Source organism: Centropristis striata, chromosome 7, assembly GCF_030273125.1.
Source record: "Centropristis striata isolate RG_2023a ecotype Rhode Island chromosome 7, C.striata_1.0, whole genome shotgun sequence".
Classification (NCBI taxonomy): domain Eukaryota; kingdom Metazoa; phylum Chordata; class Actinopteri; order Perciformes; family Serranidae; genus Centropristis; species Centropristis striata.
In genome coordinates, this window is record NC_081523.1 from 22,412,208 (window position 1) to 22,434,422 (window position 22,215).

Sequence of the window (22,215 nt, forward strand, 5' to 3'; positions counted from 1 at the left end):
CCCATACTAAACCAAGAAACTCACTCAACACAAACATATACACACACACACACACACACACACACACACACATCTGCACTCAGTGGCGATACAGACAGACAAAGATTGTCTATTGACTTGCTCCCCTTTTGCAGCCCACATAAATCTGCTCTACCGCTCTGCGCATTTTAATCGACTGCTTTAAGAGTTACATTATTTACCTACTGAATGCCAGACAGAGAGGAGCAAACAAGCTATTACACTATCTAAGTTTACATCACATTATGTTTCACAGCACTTAGACTGTAGGTGGTGAATAACTGCTTAGTAAACAAACAAGATGGAGGGAAAGCACACAAACGCTCAAAGAGAAATAGAGACTTGAAAAAGAGAGAAGATAGAAGATGAGGTACGAGAACAGCCGGCAGCCTTTTACATCGTTACCATATCGCCATGAGGTTTGATCATGCCACATGTAAATACAATTTCTAATCCTCTCATTCTTTACTGCCGCGACTCCAATATTGTGTGACATTTTAAAAATGGCATCATGCGACGCAGCAATGGTTTGCAAGATGCTGATATCATGCTGAATGGTTTGAAATGAACATCAATCCCACATATAGTGCAGAATAATAAAAAGTGAATACTGGCTTAAGGTTAAAAGCTATCACAGTAACTCTTGAGCCTTGAGTATACCCTAACGGCCATCATATGAGAGCATAACAACCAGAAGTCACTTTCATAGTTCGTAAGATAGTTACCGTGCTGTTTTAGTTGCTTTTATGCTAAGTAACCTCCACTTGTAAAAAAGCATGATGATACTCTGGAGAGTGAGCGTGTATCAAAATTTCCCCGGTGGCAAGAGAGCGCCGTTAAAGTACACAAAAGCTCACACAAAGGCGTGTAAACAAGCACAGAGTCACACAAATACACATCAGTACAGACGCACACATGCAGCCATACTTCATTCTTGAGGTTCCGCTCAAGGCGGCAGGGAAACCCCATCTATCAACGTTCTGTACATTTAGAGTAAAGCGCCTCAGATGAAAGCAAGAGCTGAAAGATGAATGAAAAGAGGGATGAGAGGGGAAAAGAGAGGAGGAAGGGGTTTTGGTGTTGAAACAGGGTTTATAGCAGGGAAAAAAGAGGAAAATGTAGATGCATGTTAATTATGTGAGAGCTATGGGGGGGTAACCAAATAAGAGAATAAGACACTAAAAATTGAATGACAACAATAATCTCACAAGCTGACAGATCTGTAAATACAGATGGACATAACAATGAAATGCACAATCTGAGTAGCTCAGTCCTTCTTATACAACGATGCAACACAATCACAACAGTCTGGAAGATGGGCTGTCGTTGTCAACATTTCTTATTAGGTGCAATAGTAGGAGAAGGAAGTATTTTTCCCACTTTTAATTCTCATGAATTAATGTTCCACAACATAGAACCACAAGAGGAACATAGATGATTTAACGCCGCTATAGGAGTACGTTACGGCTATTTGTTCTAATTATTTTAGCTTTGTGCCTATTTTTTCAGTTTGTTTGGTATGGTGGATGGCTCCAATTATTAAATGTAGCAAATTCAAAATATTTTAAAGTTGCACAGAATCTGAAAGTAAACTTATTTAAACTGCTGAATCAAGCGCAACCTCCGGGAATGAAAAGTTAAGTCAATGAGAAAGTGCCTTAGACCTGTATTCTTTTTGATGGACAACAGGGGGCAAAAAAGTCAGATTGTAGTCTATGAGAAAATGACCCTACTTTTCACTTGATTCATTACCTCAGTATACATTTTCTTAAAGAGTTTATGGTCTCAATTGCTAGTTTCAAGTCTTTTCCAATACAACATGATGTTCATTTACTAAATGATGGTCCCATTTACAGTAACAAAGGTAATAAAGCAGAGTGTGCTTTTTAAGTGGGTTATCATGTGATTGACAGGGCACTACTATGATGCAATATGTGTTTTTGTTTTCAGAGTTAATTGTAATTGTTCGTCTAAAAACCTTGTTTAGCGTCCGGTCTACCAAAAACACACTCTGAGAAGTCAGCCATTTTTTTAACCTAGCTAATCAAGCTAGCTAGCATTAGTGCTACCTGAAAACTTAGCTCCATCCTTTCATCCAAATAGGGTCACCTCTGGCTGGCTGGTGACAGCAAAAATGCTGTACTCAACACTTTAAAACTGTATTTCACAAACCACTTGCTGATATTACAGTGATTATGTCCACTTCTTTTATACAGTCTATTTTCCCCATATATTATTACACTTACACTCACAGTTAGCAGCACACACAACAGCATTTTGTTTGTAGCACTCATATTCTGTTTTGATGACTGAGCCGAGGGATTTAATGCCCATCTAAGACTTGAAAGTGCTCAAAATGCCAGTCACCCAGCACAGCATATGCAATAAATGAATAGGACTTTGACTTCCATCAGTCTGGAAGCCTGAAATAATTCCTCCCACTCCGCAACTCTATAGCAGATCTGCTTGAAGTCCTCTAAAAGCAGACCAAAGCTGCTTCTTTTCTTCCCTCTCACTCATACACAGTCTCCCACAGGTGTCTCACTCGATCTTGTATTCACACTGATGTACACAGGAGGCCATGACTGACAAGGTAAGGGATCGTAGGGAGGCGTGCGGGTGAAAGAGAAGAATTACCATATGTAAAGAACGGAGGTGCTAAGGTCTCCCTTTCTGTCTCTGGATAAAGCAGGTGGGCTACAAGGGACAGGATAAGCACAGGTAGATGTACACACTAACAGTGCAGACCATAGACTGGATATAAATACCGACGCACATATGGACAAAAGTGAATTCTAAACACTTAAGAACAAAAAAGGTGAGAGGAGTCATGAAGGTATCACTGTCTATCCAGGTGTGTTGAAGATACAGCACGGACCTTCGCCTGTGTTTGGGTCGCTCAGTGAGGATGACAGCGGTGTTGTATAGATCTGATTAGCACTGGGAGCGAGGCTGAGTAGGGTTTCTCATCAGGATCAGCTTTCAAACCAATGTTATACTGGTACTTTTTATTCTGAAGAGGAGATAGGCAAACCGAGAGCTGTATCCCAATGGGAATAAGGAACTTTCAGGTAACTGTCACATTCTGGTGAGTCACTGCATGGCATCCTCTCACGTAGTGAAACAGGAAACAATATATATTGTTTTTAACTGCTATTTTCCCCATCAATACTTCTATAATATTATCTCAAACTATTTCAACCTCATGAGATTTGGCAAGTTGTTTTTCTTTACTTTGACTTTTTAAAGAGAGATAAGCAAACCACTCGAGAGTTTTACAAAAATAAACAACACGATGTTTCTATATCCGAAATGTCTCCAACTCAGACTTTCACCACTTTTACTGCTGTAAAAGGATATTTAAATATATAATTAGTGAATGTGTTGGGAAGTGTCTGGAAGTGGCAGTGATAAGTGGGCACTCTGTAGATTAGGGGTTCTTACACAAAGGGTCAGGACTTGAAATTGTTCAAAGGCCTGCAGCTGGATGGTCCCAATTTGGAAAGATGAGCTGTATTATCTAAATAACCTTGGGTTCCAGGGTAATGCTAAATGTATTCCATATGGATTCTTTGTTTTTGGAGAACTACAGAGTACTCCAGGTGTCTGATTGGATTAGGGAGGATACTTCATACGCTGTTTCTGGGTACACTTTGCCGCACTTATGAGGAGTCAATTGCTTTAAAAATAATTATAACTCTATAATTAATCATATATCAATACAATTAAATGTTATTGTGTTAATAACAACAACAATAACTATAGTAATAAGAATAATAAACTTTTATTTGATATAACACCTTTCACAAAATAAAATGCAGCTCATTTTTTGCAGCTCAAAATAAAATCAATAACTCGGGTATTAAAAACAGGAGAAATCGGAGCAATAACAATAAGAAAATCCTAAATAAATAAATTCAAGTAAACACTTAAAAATATATTAAAACCATAAAACAAGTTTGTGAGATCTAAAATATAAAATATAAACAAAATAAAATAAAATAAATTAAATATAACATAAAATAATTGCAATGATGTTTGAAAAAGATGAAAATATTAACATTTTATAATAGCAATAATAATAATAATAACAATAATACTAATACTAATAATTATTATTACTAAAAAATTACTGTTTGCTCACTTTAATAGAAATATTTTTTTAATAATAGCAACTTGCTTGTACCTTCAGCCCTTCAATAATCCGCCTTTATAGTTGGTCTTGATTTATGGGTAAATATTACAGTGTTGATACACATGTGTGCAAATGAACCTGTGTGTGTAGGTGTTAAAAGCTTTTGAAAATGTCAGAGACAACAACAACAAAAGTGCCTGAAAAGTTATAAAACAAAATGTGTACAAACAGATGAGTAAGCACCATTTAAAAGGAGTGTGGAATGAAGGACAGAAGAAATGTAGCAAGGATGCTTTTAACAACATCTTTTAGCAGTGTGACCATTATTCATCAACAGTCATTACTTAGGTGTGTCAAAATTAAATGCATGTCTCATGAAACATGTGACTCAAAGAATCCAGGTGTCTGATAAGTATCCGTGCTGCCTTGAACACAACAGAGATGTTATTCAAGCTAATTAGTTTTCATGTTCTGTAATGAAAGGGAGGAAGTTTTTTTTTCCTCACAGCACTAATAGGGCTTTCAGTAAGATCATTACGCCAAAAAAGCTCCATCCTCGCTTTTTCCATTTGTTTCCTCCTCTTCACAAAATAATCTCCACAACCATCTGCGCTGGGAGTAAAATTACATGTTGCCCAGCTCTCTCTTTCTGTCATCTAAACCTTTCTTAATGTCTCTCTGTCTGTCTGTCCGTCCTTAAAGCTCCTATACAATCACACAGGAAACGAAAGCCGGGAGGAAAAAACAGAACACTCAAACGTAAGAGGCTTGTGGACATCTCAAATGCACTCAGAGAGGCCATTAATAAAAATAATTAGCGCAGGAGATGGGCGGAAAAAAACGGAGGCCGACTTGGCTGATGTAAAATCTCATTTCTGTTATTTAATTTATCTGAAGACCGAAGCAGGAAATCCACCAATCATTTTGTTAGTGCACAGAGCTTCTACAACAGGCATCTCTATCCTGGACATACACACACACACACACATACACATAAATACGCACAGATCCCATCATCAGCCAAAAGGGGGCCGGAGGGGTCATTAGTGAAGGAAGAAGATCAGATATCACCAATTCATCTTGGTCAAAATGATTAGAGAGACACACACAGGGAGAGGGATATATACAGGGGTGGTTGTGTGCATTCCTGGTTTAATGTACTATTGTGATCTTGGAGTCATTAATCAAACACCACTGGACACACGCCCACGTAACGTTTCACACACACTCACACGCAGTTGAGGTTCAGGTTCAGAGAGGTCAAGGTGATTATTGTCACTGTAACTCACAGAAGTCGGCAGCAAATTGCAGCTCGTCATTTGACCCTACACTTTGTGGCAACACATGTGGCATAACCGGACAATTAGTGCCAGACATTAAAAACCTTTTTTTCCAGAGTGGTTGTCACTTCTTAGTAAAACTACGACAGGATGGGCAAAAAAATGGCAGCATACAGAGGAATAAAAAGATGAGGGGTAATCGAGCGCCATCAGAAAAGTAGCCACAAGTTGGAGCTGTAAATTGCTAACTGTCTAATGATGTCACTTAAAGGGACAGTTCATCCCAGATTTAAAAATGCATTTTTATTTTGTCTTTCTTGTAGTTGAATTCGTCAATCTAGATTGTTCTGGTGTGAGTAACCAAGTGTTGGAGATCTCGGGAGTAGAGATTTCTGCCTTCTCTCTCCGAAACTAAATGGCACTCAGTTTATGGTGCTCAAAGTGTGAACAAAAGCACTTTAAAAACTCAAAAGCAATGTCTTTTTCCTTTTCTTTATCCTTCATTTAGAAACTATTTTCTTTCTACCAAACAAAACTGCCCAACTGCATCACCACACAGACAGATGTGTGCCTTTACCATTTACTTGAGAACCACAAGCAAAGTGCCATCTAGTTCCATTATATTCAATATAAGGCAGACTCCAATACTAATGTGAATATCTAAGCTGTTAAATAAACTACAGGTCAAAGGAAAAATTTGTATTTTTGACTTAGGGGTGACCTGTCTCTTGAAGTAGGCAGCATTGACATGACATCTGACCGAGGTGACATTACACCTTAATGACTTTTAAATTTGGCTAAACTTATGATAAAGACTCGTAAAATCAAAAAACATTGGTTTGCCACATATAAATAAAGTAGTTTTAATGTACAATCAGGGTACCTTGGATGCTTCTGAAATTGCCAAGCAACACAGTGTAATTCCATCAAGAATAAGACAGTCTTTTTTTCTTTCTGACTCAGCTACTTGCCCTTACCTTGAAGAGCACCTAATTTTCTAATTCATCATCACCAATTTTTATTCTTCACTTCTTTAACAGTTGCTTACTGCATACGTGGGTATGCCACAACAGATTGTTTCAGGCATCCACCAGAGTACTTCTAGCTAATTAAGAGCATGCACATTAGAGACTTCCTCTGGCCCAGCCAGCTAACTTCCTGTTGGCTCCCAGTTTGAAGACATTTAAACCATTACCTCACTGAAAAAAGCAATTGAGACAACTGCAACAGTTCTCTATGGATATGAATGCACATGTGTTCAAGTCTGCATCACACATTGGCTCCTGTATGGAAATGGTATAATGCAGCATCACACGGGTCGAGTTCATCTGTACATCCCAACATCACATAAAACGTCTCAATGAGCTTTACGGCCCCAGACAAAAACAGCTCCCGACACAGCCTAAGCTCTCAAGAAAACACCAAGAGACTAATAAGCAGAAGGCTTGTTTGTCTCTTATCTCAGGAATCCCTTTGTGCAGCTTTCAATAGGCTTATCATTCAGACAACAGCAAGTTAAAAAACAAACAACTGAAGCAATATTATCCTACACAAAAAGTAGGTTTAAAGCCTCACTATCAAAAACACATACTTTCTTCAGTTCAAAAGAAAAATAAACTCATCTGAAGTTGCCATATTAGGAGGAGTCTACAGTTTATTTGAAACAAATTAAGCATACCTTAAAAATCAAACTCAGCAAACATCTTCGTACTGAGCACAGTTGGCATTTTTATTTGCAAAGATAATAAGAAATAAAATAATGCCAAAAATAAACTTCGGATTGTGTTATATTGAGCATCTCTTAAAAAGCCCAAAGCAGTCGTTGGCTACACAGCTGGTAGCTTTCATTTGCGGAACTCCCAGGGTACACACATACACAAACAAACACACAGAATGGCTTTGCAACAGCTAGAGAAAAACACTGCCACACAAGGAATCAAATAATTCATGCAAGCAGTGTTAGTCAGCATTGCAACTCCTGATGCTTCAGTACTGAAGTACTCCAACTGTGCATTGTAGTGTAGCTGATAAAAGACTCAAATATTCTGCAAAACATATGGCAGAGTGGAATCAAGCAGAGGAGGGAGGTAAGTGTAAACAAAATAAAAAGGGGAGATGAAGCTGGAGGGATATAAAGGCTGCCTGTCTGTATGCTGGGTAGGAAAACAGCATGTATGTCGCCTGTCAGACAATACAAATACATCTAATCCACAAACACAAGCAAACGCATAGAAGTCCTGCCAGGAGCAGTCATCACATACGTCACATACTGTGCTCTGAAACAATGCTTCTTTTGAAGCCACAATATTTAACTTCTCACATATGAATTCACAAAGGCAGCTGTCACCAACTTGTCTGTTTTAACAAGATAATATGTAACAGTTTTGCATTTAAATGACAACTAGGCGTATTTTATAGCCTATATACATTTGCTGAGTTGTGTACTCAAAAGTTTCCACATTTTTAGAATATATCTCAGTTGTTTCTAAGTATGTTTTAACAAATGGAAGGATTTTAGTCATCGGACATCTTGATCTTATGTTATCAGTGAAACAAGCTGAGCAAACATTAGCAGTAGCTCAGCTCGTAGCCCCTCTGCCAACATGCCAAACTGCAATGGAGAAATACTGTTTTTTTTTAAGGTGAAGCTGTTTTCTTATTGGTTTTAATCATCTGGTTCATTTGTTTTGGAGAGGAGGATACCTCTACAGATAAAGTCAGCCCTAAGTAAAAACCTTCTGAACTTTTGGATCTTACGTTATCAGAGAAACCAACTGAGGAAACTTTAGCAGCAGCCTCACTGCCAATATGCCAAACTGCGTTGGAGAAATACTGATTTTTAAAGTCAAATTGTTTAATTCAGTGTTTTTACTGGTTTGAATCATCTGATCCATTTGTTTTGAAGAGGAGGCGATCTCTTTGAACAATTTGGCTGCTGGTGAAAACCTCCTGAACAATGAACACTGACTAACTGGGAAAAGAGACCCCTAGTGGCACAAAATGATGTATTGCATGTTTAAGCCGCCTGAGAGTTGCTGCTGTCTTGGTTGAGTTTAAAAAATGTCTTCTTGAAGTTAGACTATCATCAATGAACTGCACTAAAGAGATCTGGCGAACATTACTTTATTCTGTGTGAAACTTTTCAATAATATTTTTACTGTTTGTAGGTCTCATAAGGGGGCGAGTCGTAAAATCAAATGAGTCCTGAATCATGGTAGTGACTGTGGGTAATAATGGTTATGATAATAAAGTTGGAGGTTGACTGCAACAAAGGGACAGTGATTGAAAGTATCCTACCGTGGTCTGTGATTTTACAAGACACAAGATAGAGCTCCTTCAGACTTCTCCCCTCCTTGGCGATGATTTCCACACACCTACAGAGAGACACAGAGAAAGAACAAATGTTTAAAGTGTCACCCGAGGCATCTTTGTTCCGTATATTGCGTTTTGCTTTTTGCTTGAAGGCAATTTTGACCCGCCTCACAAAACAATGAAATGCATGCACAAATACACAGCGGCTTTATTTCTCTGAAACTCCCTCTGCTGCACACACACACACAGGATTACTCCACAGTAAAGGTTAAACAGTACAGCTGCAGGGTCAGAACTGTTCACATATTCTGCTTCTTTTAACACATACATTAATAATTAAACACCTGATCTGATTAGAGAAGCGTGCACCAACACTGTGTGATGCGTGTGTGTTTTTGTGCGCACACACACATATATAGGGAGCTTGCTTACTTCAAAGAGGGATATCTGCATTCAGCCCGGTGCTTGCGCCCAAAGGACCTACAGAGTGTGTGTGTGTGTGTGTGTGTGTGTGTGTGTGTGTATGGGAGAGTGAGAGAGTATACACCAGGGAGGGCCAAGGGGAAGATCAGAGTATCTGTATCAAATAATTCTCTTTAAATGCCTCTAATGAGAGGAGTGTGTGCAACAACTAGATTTTGATCAACGCATTTGACCTATTAACCTTCAGGAGAAAATGTTTTGATCTTTATGCTGGTGTTCTATCATGAATATTTATGAGACAAAAAAGACACACACACACACACACACACACACACACACACACACACACACTGTACAGCTCTTGCTTTAATGTGAAAGCAGAGGCGGGGAAAAAAGTGATGTCGAGCTGTCTTCTATCATTGAGCTTCATGTCAAAGTGAAACAGAACAATATTGTGTACTTTGCTTATACTCACGTAACTGACAACTGAGGTTATTCTGAAATGCATTGCCCATATTCACTTGCAATTCACTGGTTTATCTCACTGTAGGCCAAGAGTGATGCAGGAGGAAATGTTGAGAGCATTTGAGCTTTTCCTGTTTGTTTGTTTTTTTATGCCACATCCTCACTATCTAGCAAACAGGAGTAGAAATATGATGCAAATCAACAGAGTTCAATACAGTGAAATTTCCTCTCAAACATAGCATGCTTTGTAAGCTTGCATGTTTTTTGCTCTAGGATTCATTTGACATGACACAATCTGTGCATGTCTCTTGATGTGTGACATATCACACCGCAGGATCAAAAAGGAAAAGATGCCAGTGAGAGAAAAGTTAAAATGTGTGTCTTATTTGTGAAATCCTTATTTGTGAGTGAAGCCAAAGCTGTTAAAATGTGCACTGGCCTGTCTGCTTTAGTTCACTGGGCTGCATCTTCATATTTCACCTTTTCTATTAAATTTCTGTTGTGGCAGACCTGAGAGCCTCTCCATGTTATCAGGCTGTTCTTTTCCTACCTTTTCATTGTCCTCCCACCTCTCCCTGTTTATTTCTCTCTCTCTTTCTCTCTCTCCATCAGGCCCTTCTTCCTTCTTTTTCTATCTCCCACTCTTTCTCTCTCTCTGTGATGTGAATAAGAAAAACTCTGTTGAAAAATAGAAAAAAAAAACCTGTAGCAACTGGTCATCCCTGACCGAACGTCGTGCTGTGGCCCAGCCTTGGATTAAATTCAGTTAAGCCAGCAGGATCACAATATCATGCCGTGTGTCTCGGGGCGATGGCATTACAGCTGCTAATGAATGAATGCACTGGGAAGAGTTGGTGAGGAAACAGATAAAAAGAGAGCAGCGATTCAGGGATGCGGCCACGGAGGCCGAGGCGGAGTGCATCCTCTGGGAGCTTGTTACACCGTGCCCCGGTCCCCAGTGTCACAGCAAAAGCAATTAGATCAGACATCAATGAATGAGGGAGGGAGTGAGGAGAGATGGAAAGCGAGGAAACAGAGTGAGTGGAAATCTCTATACAGTAGCTGGAAGTTGAATGGAGACAAAGAGGGAACATCTTGGGAGACTAAGAGCTAAGGAAACAAGGGGCAAAGAGAAGAAGAAGGAGTTAGAGGCCATTAATAAGGGGGAATGAGAGGAGCGAGGAGACAGCAGAGAAGACGAGGCAGGCCAGAGCAGAGGTGTGGGTTGTGACGGCTAAGGCATGGATCACGCTACATGAAAGGCCTTCAAGAAGCAACAAGCTCCCACCCACCTCCACTCAAACCCCCATAGGGTTCAGCTGACATGAATTAGTGATCCGCTCGCTTTCAATAATGTACAGAGCCTGTGACAAAAGCCACAGCTGGACACGGTGTGCATACTGAACGTTTAGATAGAGGCGATGCTACAGGAGATAATGTCGAGAGGAGGTCATTAGGATGCAGAGTGGAGAGCAAGTCAACAGTGTGGCAGGGTGATTGAGCTGGAGAAGCTGCTGGTGGTGCTGAGGAAGGAGGAATGAGCAGTGAAAGGTAGGATGAAGGGAAGAATGAGGGAATGCATTACAGATTTAACCCTCTGTACCTCGAGCAGTTTCAATTTTACACTTTTGATATATTCTACTCACTGTGGCCTCATTTTTCACTGCAATATACAAGTCCTGCACCTCTATGGAAACGGCACATCATGGCTCAAAAAAGGGAGAACTCATTTATGTATGTTTTTGTAGTATTAAAAAAGCAATAAATCATAAAATAAAAATGTTTAAGGTACCTTTCTTTGCTAATTTGTTTTACAAAAAGTAGAATAAAATGGATGCAATATATAAATTGTTTTTTCAAGTGTTTAAAAGTATTACCAATATTTGAAAATAAATGGGAGCTCTATATGATATAATTCCATATATTGAATTATTTACATTTTACAATCTCTACGCTTGTACTCTCCCCTCTGCTCCTCAGTCTGAGTTTTGCCAAATCTTTGTCACATGATTGTTAGTGTCAATTCATTGCTTCCAAGCTGCATTAAAGAGTGCAGAATTTGTTGGTTTTTAAAGGGTCTGGTTAGTGCAAATGGTTTATTTTTGGCAACATTTTTATTTTTATGAAATATTACAATTTCAAGCTTCAATTTGGTTACTTGTGCTGGAAGCGTTTGTCGCACATGATTCTTTCCAGGACTGTTAAATGTGAAAATTCTGTGATCCTTTCTGTTTTGACATTTTCTGGCTATGATAATTGGCATAATTTTGGCAACTTTTAAAAAGAAAAAGTGTCATTAAAAACCCACCAGTGGGTTGTGGGGTTCAGAGGTTTAAGAGAATGTGTAAAAGAAGAAAACTTTTATTCAAGAGGAAGGAGGAAAGGGAAAAAGTAGGGATGATGCAGCTGATGTAGGCATGAGGGATGAGGATTAGGAAAAGACGGCAGGAGGAGGAAGTAATGAAGTGACAAAGAGAATGTGGAGGATCATGATGATGGTCGGGCTGCAGTGTGAGAAAGAAAAACAAAGAGGAGAATTGATAGACTGGAAGATGTGTCAGCAGAGATTCAGGAAACAGCGAGAAAAAGAAGTGTAGTGAGGAGAGGATAAGTGGAGGAGGAGATGAGGAGGCAGACACTACAAGATGACAAAAATGAAGGGTACATTGAGGGGAAGGTTAATTAGGATGATTTTTAACTATAACAGAAAAATGAGCAATACAAAGGAGTGCAGGAAGATGAGGAGGAAATGATGATGACAAGTGAATAAGGCAAGCAAGTTGTCTGCACTGCCACAGAGGGCAGAATATGCTCCTATAAATATTATAGATGCATTAAAAAGTCCAGAAAAAAAGCATTTTGTTATAGTTATGTTACTATCTAATATGCAGCTCAAGGCCACTTTTTCCAATAAAATTACAATAAAACAGTCTCCATGACAACTAAGAGACTGCATGTTTAAGCGATTAGTGTAACCAGCAGGCAGGAGGGGAGGAGGGGGAGCATCAGGGGTCAGAGTGTGTTTGGGTCACTGTCAGCGCGCTGTCGGCACAAACAGCTAGAGGTAAATAATCAAACTGTCACTCCTCTCTATCTCATTCTTACAGTCTCATACAAACAAATCAAACTTTGGTTTGATGCTTGGCATTCCCAGGCTTTGGGGGAATTTCTCTTCCTTAAACACAAAGTCATACACATATTTTCTATCTAAATTGAATTACTGGAGCCACACAACCGGACCTTGAGGACTTTGCCTAACCCTAAAACATCTTTTATATTTAATTTTGTTTTCTTGCCAGCCTAATGCTGCCTGCCAAAGAATTTAGCCTTTGTTCGACTCCACTCTGAAGAGGCTGAATTGTAGTAAAAAAATAAGAGTTTTTCCTAAATGATATAGCGCTTCTTCGACCCGAAGGAGAGAAAAGTTTTTTTACTTTATAACCGATGTAACATTTTGTACTTGCAGATGAAGCTATATATATATATATATATATATATATTTATACATTTAATTTTTTGTCTTTTAATTCCATGAAGAGAAAAAAAAACAGTCATGCTGATACGTAATTGCTCTTCCCTTGGAGTTTTTAGGAAGAAAACTCAATTACTTTGTGTGGAAACCATGGTAACTATATCAGCACTAATTAATCTTGTGATTAACAAAAAGCATTTTCCAGGGTCATTTCATGTAAATGAGGCCAGAAGGTATGACAAGCTAAGTAGTGGAGATCATGGTCGAAATGCCACTGAAAGAGGAGCCTAGGTGTTTTTTAAACATCCATTTTTATTTCCCAGAATTAATTATAATCCCAGAATTTGCTCTTGGAACATATTTGCCTCAACCTCTGCTCCATACAATGTATTAGTTTACTAAAAGTGATTTTGTTTTTTAGAAACTACCGTGGTCCCATTGCTACTCATTCCTTAAAAGCTGAACAGAGGTCATCTAATTAAAATGCTATTTATGTGCACTGAATAGCATCATTGTACAGAGTTCTTCTTTTCTTTTTTTTCCGAGAAGCTTTTGAATAATATAAGAGAGAGTGTAGACTTGCATTATCAGAGGGATTGAATCACATCAGTGCTATACTGAAGGTTAGGAAAATAGACTTTCCAGCCAAGGCCATGGCAGTGATAGTTTTCTCTTCACCTTTGTCCCTATAGAAAGCAGTTAGTGAGACATGAACACCAACTAGCAAAGCCATTTCTGTATTTTGTACTTTTACAGTCTTGACCAGTGTTTGAAAGAAGAAAAAAAAAACAGGATTAGCTCTTAGAAAATCAAATCATCGACCAACCAGCAGAATACTCTCTGAGCTCTATATACTGGACCTAAAGCTCCCCTATAGGACAACTGGCCTTTGACTGTATTCTGTGTGTGTGTGTGTGTGTGTGTGTGTTTTGTTGTACAACAAGAGGTTAAAGCTTGACAAAGCCTAGTGATCATCCCTTAATCCAAGCTCACCGTTTGATCAACCGTGATCTCTATATGAGCTTGTCATCAATGTTGTACAAGTTCACTCTACACAAGAGCTAGCAAAGTTTAGTTCACACGGACTGAAATTAAATACTTTGTATTTGTCGTCCATTAAAAAAAGATCAGTCGAATCCTTAAATTCGATTTCAGATTTGTTGCCAATGTGCTTGACATTCGGCTTGGAACGGAGTCGTTTTTCCAGAACAGATGTTGTGTCAAAGTCTGTCCCACGGGTCAAATAGTATCTCCCTCCTGTTTAATGATGTATGGATAGGGATAAGGTTTGGTTCAGATTTAGGAAGAGGACAATACATATCAACGGGGAAACAGTTCAGTATGCAGGGTGCTGTGAATTCTGTTGTGCGCAAATGTATGAAAAAAAAAAAAAAAAGTATGTTTCTGTTTCAAACGGATTAATTTTTTATCAAAATCATGAGCATGTTCATTCACAACTGATGGTCATACTTTAAATTTACTTTAAAATTTTGTACATTTTCACTTGAAAATGTTATTTAAGATTAATATTGTGCACTCTATACTCATTTTAGCTCTTTTCTTTTTTTATTTTTTTACTGACATAATTTTATTCAAATTAAAACATTAAATTAACACAGTCAAGTCATGCAGTAATAATGTCTTAAGTAAAGTCAGGGCATGAGTCTGAGTCAAAGTCAGTCATGTTCTGTCTGGTCAAGTTGCAAGTTATACAAACAGTGACTAGAGTCTACTCAAGTCCACGTCACAATGACTCAAGTCCACGTCTCTGCTTCCGACTGCCTTCCCGATCACTGTTCACACACAGCAAACTGGAACGAGTCTAAAGCGAGACAAAGACATGTGGGACAGGAAAGGAGGGACAAAGGCAGTGAGAGACAGCCTTGTGTTTGTGTGTGTCAATATGCAGAGTGTGTTGTTTGTGCTTGTGTGAATGCGTGCATGTGTTTCTCAGAGGTGAGGCTAATCTTCTTTTATGCAGCACAGCCAGAGGTATCCAAGCAGACAGACAGCACCAGGAAGAATAGTAACAATACTTGAGAGAAACAGAGGTCCATATTTATCACAAAGACTGCAGACAGTCTTCCAGCCAAACAACATGTGTAGCGCTTCTCTTTAGCTCGCCGATCACAATGGAGCAGGAACAAAGAGGCTGCTGGGAGAATGGCTGAAGGTAGGTACACTAGCACGGTGCTGACCAACACAAGGCCTCGTCTCATCCCGCTCCTCACACGGACCACAATTACACGGCTGTCGAGCCACACAAAGGGAGCAGGGAAATAGAAATGGATGATTTTCGAGTGAAGAGGGCGAAAAAGAAAGAAAGTAAGCATGAAATGTATAAAGAAAAGCAGTTGAAGGTCTAGGGAGAGGTTGAAAACATAAAAGGAGGAGGAGGAGGAGGCAGCAGCGGTGACAGACGAGGCTTCAGACTTCCATGGCTGTCTTTAGACTTAATGAAATGGAAGGGCGGAGCAGCAAAGAGGAGGAGAGCAAGGCAAGACGGGGGTTTATACTTCTGAGGAGAACGCTCTTGCAAAATGATTCTTGCTGTAAATTTTCTTTATATCACCCATAAATCCATACGCAAGTGTAAGGAAGCATGGTTCTGCTTCCTCAGGCGATGTGCAACATTGAGTTTCTGGAATCCTCTGGACAAAAAAACTTTAAGACTTTTTTCATTGGGCTAATATAAATAGATATAAAAATATCCAATACCTCAAAAGAGCCCTTCAGTAAGCAAATACTTCAACAACAATCTTAAAATGGAGCAATACGAGTTTTATTGAATGAGAGGGAACATGTTCATTGCTTTTGAAATCGCTGACCCTCGGATAATACGTGTTGACTTGGACTATTGTTCTATTGCTGGTTTTGGGTACAATTAAAATTGCGTTCTCAATTAAATACCAGCAAAGTACAGAAGCCCTGAGTGGCAAAGTGAGAAAAACAAATACAACTGGTTGAAATTGTTTTCTATTCTGGTGTTTATGACTTACGAACAGGTGGAGAAAAAAAGGTTTTGCCAGGAAAATCTTTCTGAGTACGTAATTTGAAAAATCCATTTTAATTAGCATTTAACTGCATATTGAAAGTTCTAGCCAAAAGAAAAAATGACAGTAATGATACATTACTTTCTAACACACAATATAATCTCTATTTAGAACACGGTGTAGTGGTGCACTTCGGAGTCTTGTGGCCAAAAAAATGATTACTATACTTGTTGTCCTTACAAAAAAATTAACCAAATCAATTTTTTTTCCATCCTGTTTTATCCTGGCAAAACATTTCCCCAACCTGTTTCAGAAATTTAATAACTTAAAAGATAACTTTGTCAAAACTTATGCTGCCTGTTCTTAAGTCATAAAAAGGAGACAAAACAATTTAAAAAGGTTTTCTCTCCTTTTAATGACTTAGAAAGTATCTTTTTTATTACTTAAGAAGTCATAAAAAAGGAGAGAACTCAGAAATGAATCACCATTTATTTTATTTATTTTACTTGGCTCTCGGGCTTTCGTAGTGAAACAATCTTTCAGAAGGAGGAAAAACTTCAACAAAAGAGAAAATTGACGCTTAGATCTATCACAATATTTTTAATAACTTTTAACTTTTTAAATTTTGTCATTGCTTCAGGAAACAAGTTACTTAAACTTAAACTTGTTGCCTTGCATATGCAACACCAACAGCTTTCATTGTCTTTATATGACATACATCTTAAGATGGGTTGACTGTAAAATGAGGAATAAAATGATGAAACAACCTACTAACAATAGACCCCTGGGAACACTTACACGTTAGAAAAAGCTCCCACTCAGTACTGTAGCTTGTTAAAGTTAACTGTGACCCTGTGAGTTCATCCCATATTTGGTTATTGTCATGACAAAACAAAAGACTTATAAATCCAGAAGCCAGAAGGCTTTCAGATAAACTTTTTATCCCTATCTGTATGAGTGTGTGTGTGTGTGTGTGTGTGTGTGTAGGTTCCAGTCGTCTGAATCAGGGTCTGCTTCAGCAATTAGGGCCTGGATGATTTCCCAGGCTAGCCTGCTGTACCCACCGCTCAAATGAGAATCACATTCCTATTGTGTTCCACCACCGTTAATCATGTTTTCAAACGACTCTGCAAAACGGCGGGGCATTCCAGCAGCTTGTCATCAGCCTGCTCAAAAATGTGCCGATGGGGTCATAACTGGAGCCATAAATGCCCATCATCCTTGGCTTTCCTGTCCAACCTGTGCTTCATTTTTTTCTTTTTTTGTTTGTCTGGGGAAGGAGAGGCGAGCACAGAATGAGCACACTTTTCAGGTCAACACAGCCAACGGAAAGCAGAAACACTAAAGTCCTTATATGAGCTGCTGTCTCCTCTCGTCCTCAGTGACGGCTGAGTTCTTTAAATGCTTGAAGCTTTTGCTCCAGCTGTAGGTATACAGTAATAGCAGAGTGAAGCACTTGTAGTGCTCCACAAATGGCAAAAGTTTCAATATAGAGTTCTACTCTGAGCAAATGGCCATAAAGCAGTTTTACAGGTATACATTAAATCATGCAGAGTTCAAAAGCGCATAACATTTCTGGAGATATTTAGATCTATATTCACCTGTAAAGTCCTGGCTGTTAATACCTGCAGCTCCAGCCAACAATCTCACCATCTCCAAAAACAAGCTTTCCTCACAAACTAGCTGATTTGTCCATCAAAAAAACAGGGGGAAAAGCCAACTAAGCACTTTGTGAGGTTAAGTGGCAGTTATTCACTTTAAGCTCATCCAAATGGACAGCCTGTTGCCTTGCCAACGCTCACGGGCCTCCGTGATGCACATGCACAAACAGCATTTTCAAGCGGCTCCTCGGTTGCCAGAGGAAAACAAACTGGCCTGACATCGCTCACACGTGGATCTCTGATAGCTCTTCACTCTGCATCTGCGTCTCCATCCCCAGTTGCACCTTAGCGGTTTCCCCGGAGGACATGCAAGTGAGATCCCGACCTGTAAATGAACAACTGGGTTGTGTAAAGCAATGCCATGGCCTCTATCTGCCTCCACACTCAGCCATATAACACAATAAATAACTCAGGAGAGGATGAGCACTGCCCCGTGGCAGATGGCGATAACACTTACAGGCTCAGGTCTGGGTTGACACAGTGGTGTTTGTGCCTGTGTGACTCTGTGTGTGTGTGTGTGTGTGTGTGTGTGTGTGTGTGTGTGTGTTTGTGTGTGTGTGTCTGTCTGTGCAGAGAAAGTTGGTGGAGCTCTGCCCATGTGAGACAAACAGTTAGGGCAGAGATGGTTGCCCATGATAGATGTCACTGCAGGGAATAAAAAAGTGGACGCATCTGCTTTTTTGTGTCTCTCTTATTTCAGAAGCATGCAGTGAGGCAGAGCATTGAAAATACTCAGCACACTGTATATGTGTTTCATTATGGCAGCCACAGCCTAAAATAGGCTTGTGTGTTTTGATTTAGCAGAAAATTCACACTTTATTTTTGATTCTCAAGAATCATGGGGTAAAAAAACTAATTAATAGTTTATGCAACTATCATCTCATCCCTGTTCCAAGTTCAGCTCAGCTATTTTCGCACAAGGGCAGTATATCATTTTCCAAAAGCGCTGGGAGAAGGCCAGGATGCTACTAAGATTTTTGCCATTGGCCTGATAGCCAAACTTACTAGTCCAAGCTGCCTCACAGTCAGGAACACAGCCTCTGATTTGGTGGAAAGACACAAGCTAACCCAAGGCATCATGGACAGCTAGGGGACAGCTAACAACATTCGTGGGACAGTGACACAATGATCAAATTCTGTGTCAGTGTCATTTATTATTGTGGCTTATTTTAAAATGTCTCCAGATGACAGTTCAAGTCTGGATTACAAAGCTTCTGAACGGGAAATGATTGTTGGAACAGCACAACGGTTAGCTTCAGGTCCAAAAAAAAAAGTCTCTTACATGCAACATACAGAGATTTTAATGTTTTTATATTATTTGTATACAAAATCATTACCTTCTTTACCGTTTACCGTTCTGTTCAACACTTGCACATATCAGCTAGAAAAGTTCTAATTCAGCGATACAATACACACTGTACAGATAACTTTACATTAAAATGTTTAATCTTCAAAAAATCTTAAATAGTTAAATAAATATGCAAAAGTATTACATCATTTACAGCATTTTCAGTACAGCATTTTGATCCCAAAATATATTTGTCAAACAGGTGAAAACACGTGCCAGTGCAGAACAAACATCTCAACCTTTTTTCTGATGAAAATCAACTTAATCAAGGATTTTCTTTTGTTTTAAGATTCATTGTTTGCATTTACCTTTCATAGAAAGTGACAGTAATAATTCAGACTGGAACAATGAGTTTTCTGATTGAGACATTGCTTTGGCAAACAGATTTGAACCTGAAACTGTTTAAAATATTCCCATTTACTGGTAGTCTTTTTGAACTTTTTTAAAGAATAAAAGTTTTCTTTTTCATGACTCAATTATTAACAGAAAGAATTTCATAAGATGTATTTTGTTGTTTGTTTTAGAAACAGGCCTCTATTTCTCTGAAAATCCTGTCAAAAACACACTACAGCATTTCATTATGAATGGGACTTTGCAGAGCAGATAATACAACCAATAACCAGCAGCTAATAACAGAACCTTGTTTCAGGCACTAAAGAAAACAGCCAGTCTGACTGCGATAAATTGAGGTGAGCGTGGCCCTCAGGGCTGCATATCGTAACTCTTCTGCTCCATGTCCACACGCAGTGAGAGGTGAACTATCACGATGTTTACCAATAGGCCTGACACAGTGGCACACGGTAACACACAGTGTACACCCTCCGCCCACTCAGCCATGGCTAATTGCTCTGCACTTTGATTACCGCCATCTATTTTAATGAGAGCTTACCGACGCATTCGCTCCTGCTTGCTTTCTCTGTCAAACACACATGCACAAACAACGGCACACACATGCAGGAGTGAGTTCATGCCAATTGCATATGCATAAACACACACACACACAGAAAAAAGAGGAGAACAATACTGTGTGCCATGTTTGTCCCGGTGGCAGGAAATTGCAGGGTGTTCATTAGGCTAATGGATATGAAGAGGAAGGGAGAAGGGGGATGAAGATAGAACGGGGGAGGACAAGATGAGAGGGTGGGAGGCCACTGAATTATACCACAACAAATCCCGTACAATGGCCCAACAAGTCATATTGCAGAGTGTAATTTTCTTGCTGCTATGATAGAGAGAGGATTGCTTCAATTACACAGACTGGCTTTAATTACGTTGAATTTGCCTCATAAGTCGGCTCCTGTTGAGAGCGAATGAGCTGTGGCGTTTTTGGTGCTGCTGCTCGCTGCTCCTACAGCTCGGCTGGGTGGACTCAGCTTCATTAGGATCACTGGTGTACCAGCACACACACCAGGATGACAAAGACTAATCAATGGACTCACACTGTTCTAAAGACTCGGGGAGAGTAGAGACAGCAGATACCCAACTGGACAGTGTTGCTGATCGATGGGGGAAATGTGTGCTTTCCACTGTGGCTTCTGTCATCCTTTTATTTTCCTTTTGTAGCTTCTGTCACTTTGTACAGTCTTTTCCTCAAAAGTTGCAATACTTTATTTTTTTCTCCTGAGAGTCAAACGACATGAGTAGACTGCACTACGACAGCCCCTTTGCTAAAAGTGCGCTTCAAAAGAAACCACATGAGCAGCACGTACATGAAGAGAAAGCAAAAGAGACCAGAAGAGGAGGAAAAAAACACACAGGAAAAAGAGGAGGAGTGTGAAAGGAAAGAGAGCATTAAAGGGATGGAGCGCGACAACCGCACTACAACCACAGCTATGCTGGATCACATCGTCACACTCTGTCTCATCACTTTACGAGACGTTAGGTCGTCCATGAAACTAGTTCAACATGTCCAGTATAACAATCATCAGTACCACACACACATGAATGCACATACAAAGTTGGAAAATGTTGTTCCGGGAAAACAGAACTCCAAATATTGCCAAGATGAGGTCACAGCGCCGAGCGGTAAGTCAAAAGGTGAAAATATGAGCTCATAGTCAGATTGGCCATCAGGAGCACCAGGAGTTTTCCCAGCTTGACAAATGGGGCCGATGCAACGCAAAATATATTTAAATAAATAAGCCCAGCCCCCAGTTAAATAAAAATAACCAAGTGCTGTGTGGCTGACTGGCCCAGGCGAGTGCGGTTAGGTATTACATCTGTCAGCCTCTCCTTCCCAGCCCATTACTTTTGGTCCAGTCCATTCTAACTTTACCTGGGCCAGCCTCTTTGTGGTGACATCTAGAAAAATAGTGGAGTGGAGCGACATGGACAAACAAAAAGAGGAAAAAAGCTGAGACAGAAGAGGTTGAAGTCCCTTGATGCAATCAAAATGTTTAAAAACTAGAATGACTCTCTGAGAGCGCCAAACTCTGCCAAGGCCAATGGTGCATTCACATGCTCCTCGTATGAGCCCATTTTCTGAGCTGGGAAGTCGTTCTGACGTTGGTGTGTTTCATGAGCTTTATGTGGATATATGGAAACAACATGTACACTACAAAGAAGATGTATCACATTTTTTGTGTTAAAAGGTGGTTTCCAGCATTTGTATGACAACTTAGAGGAAGAGAAACAGATTAGGTGAGCCATTAAATAGTATCTTTAAATTCTATCTATTAAATAATTAAATATGCCCCATCTCACAATGTTAGCAAAAGTGAAAATGATTTTGTGCAACTGTTTTGGATCCACTCCAAAATATATTGTATTGTCCTTGGTCAATTCTACACCATCCCATTTAGTTTCATGAAAATCAGGCCAGTAGTTTTTTCTGTATTCCATCAGACAGAAAGCAAAAAATAATAAAAAATATATATTGATATTTCACTGGTCTCATGGTTCCAGGGATTCTTGCAACTGCTACTCATACCATAGTGCCACAAAGTGCTCCTTCTTGCCTCCTCCTAAAAACATCTTGTTCCTCTTTTCCCTCTATTTTATGAAAGCTATTGTTAGACATATTGTCCAGTAATCTTGTTTACATAAAGTGTGGCATGGGTTGTGTGGGTGGTGTTGTATTGCTGGGGGGGTTCTGGTGGGCCGGTCTGA

At 39.5% G+C, this 22,215-nt stretch overlaps 1 protein-coding gene across 1 annotated transcript in view; it reads right to left on the reverse strand.

Moving 5' to 3' along the window:
- Positions 1 to 22,215, reverse strand: part of fbxl17 (F-box and leucine-rich repeat protein 17) — a 259,221-nt gene that overhangs the window by 67,984 nt on the left and 169,022 nt on the right. Inside the window, exon 9 of the mRNA XM_059336420.1 lies at positions 8,731 to 8,807. Coding sequence (XP_059192403.1) covers positions 8,731 to 8,807 — 77 coding nt within the window. The remainder of the gene's footprint in view (positions 1 to 8,730; positions 8,808 to 22,215) is intronic.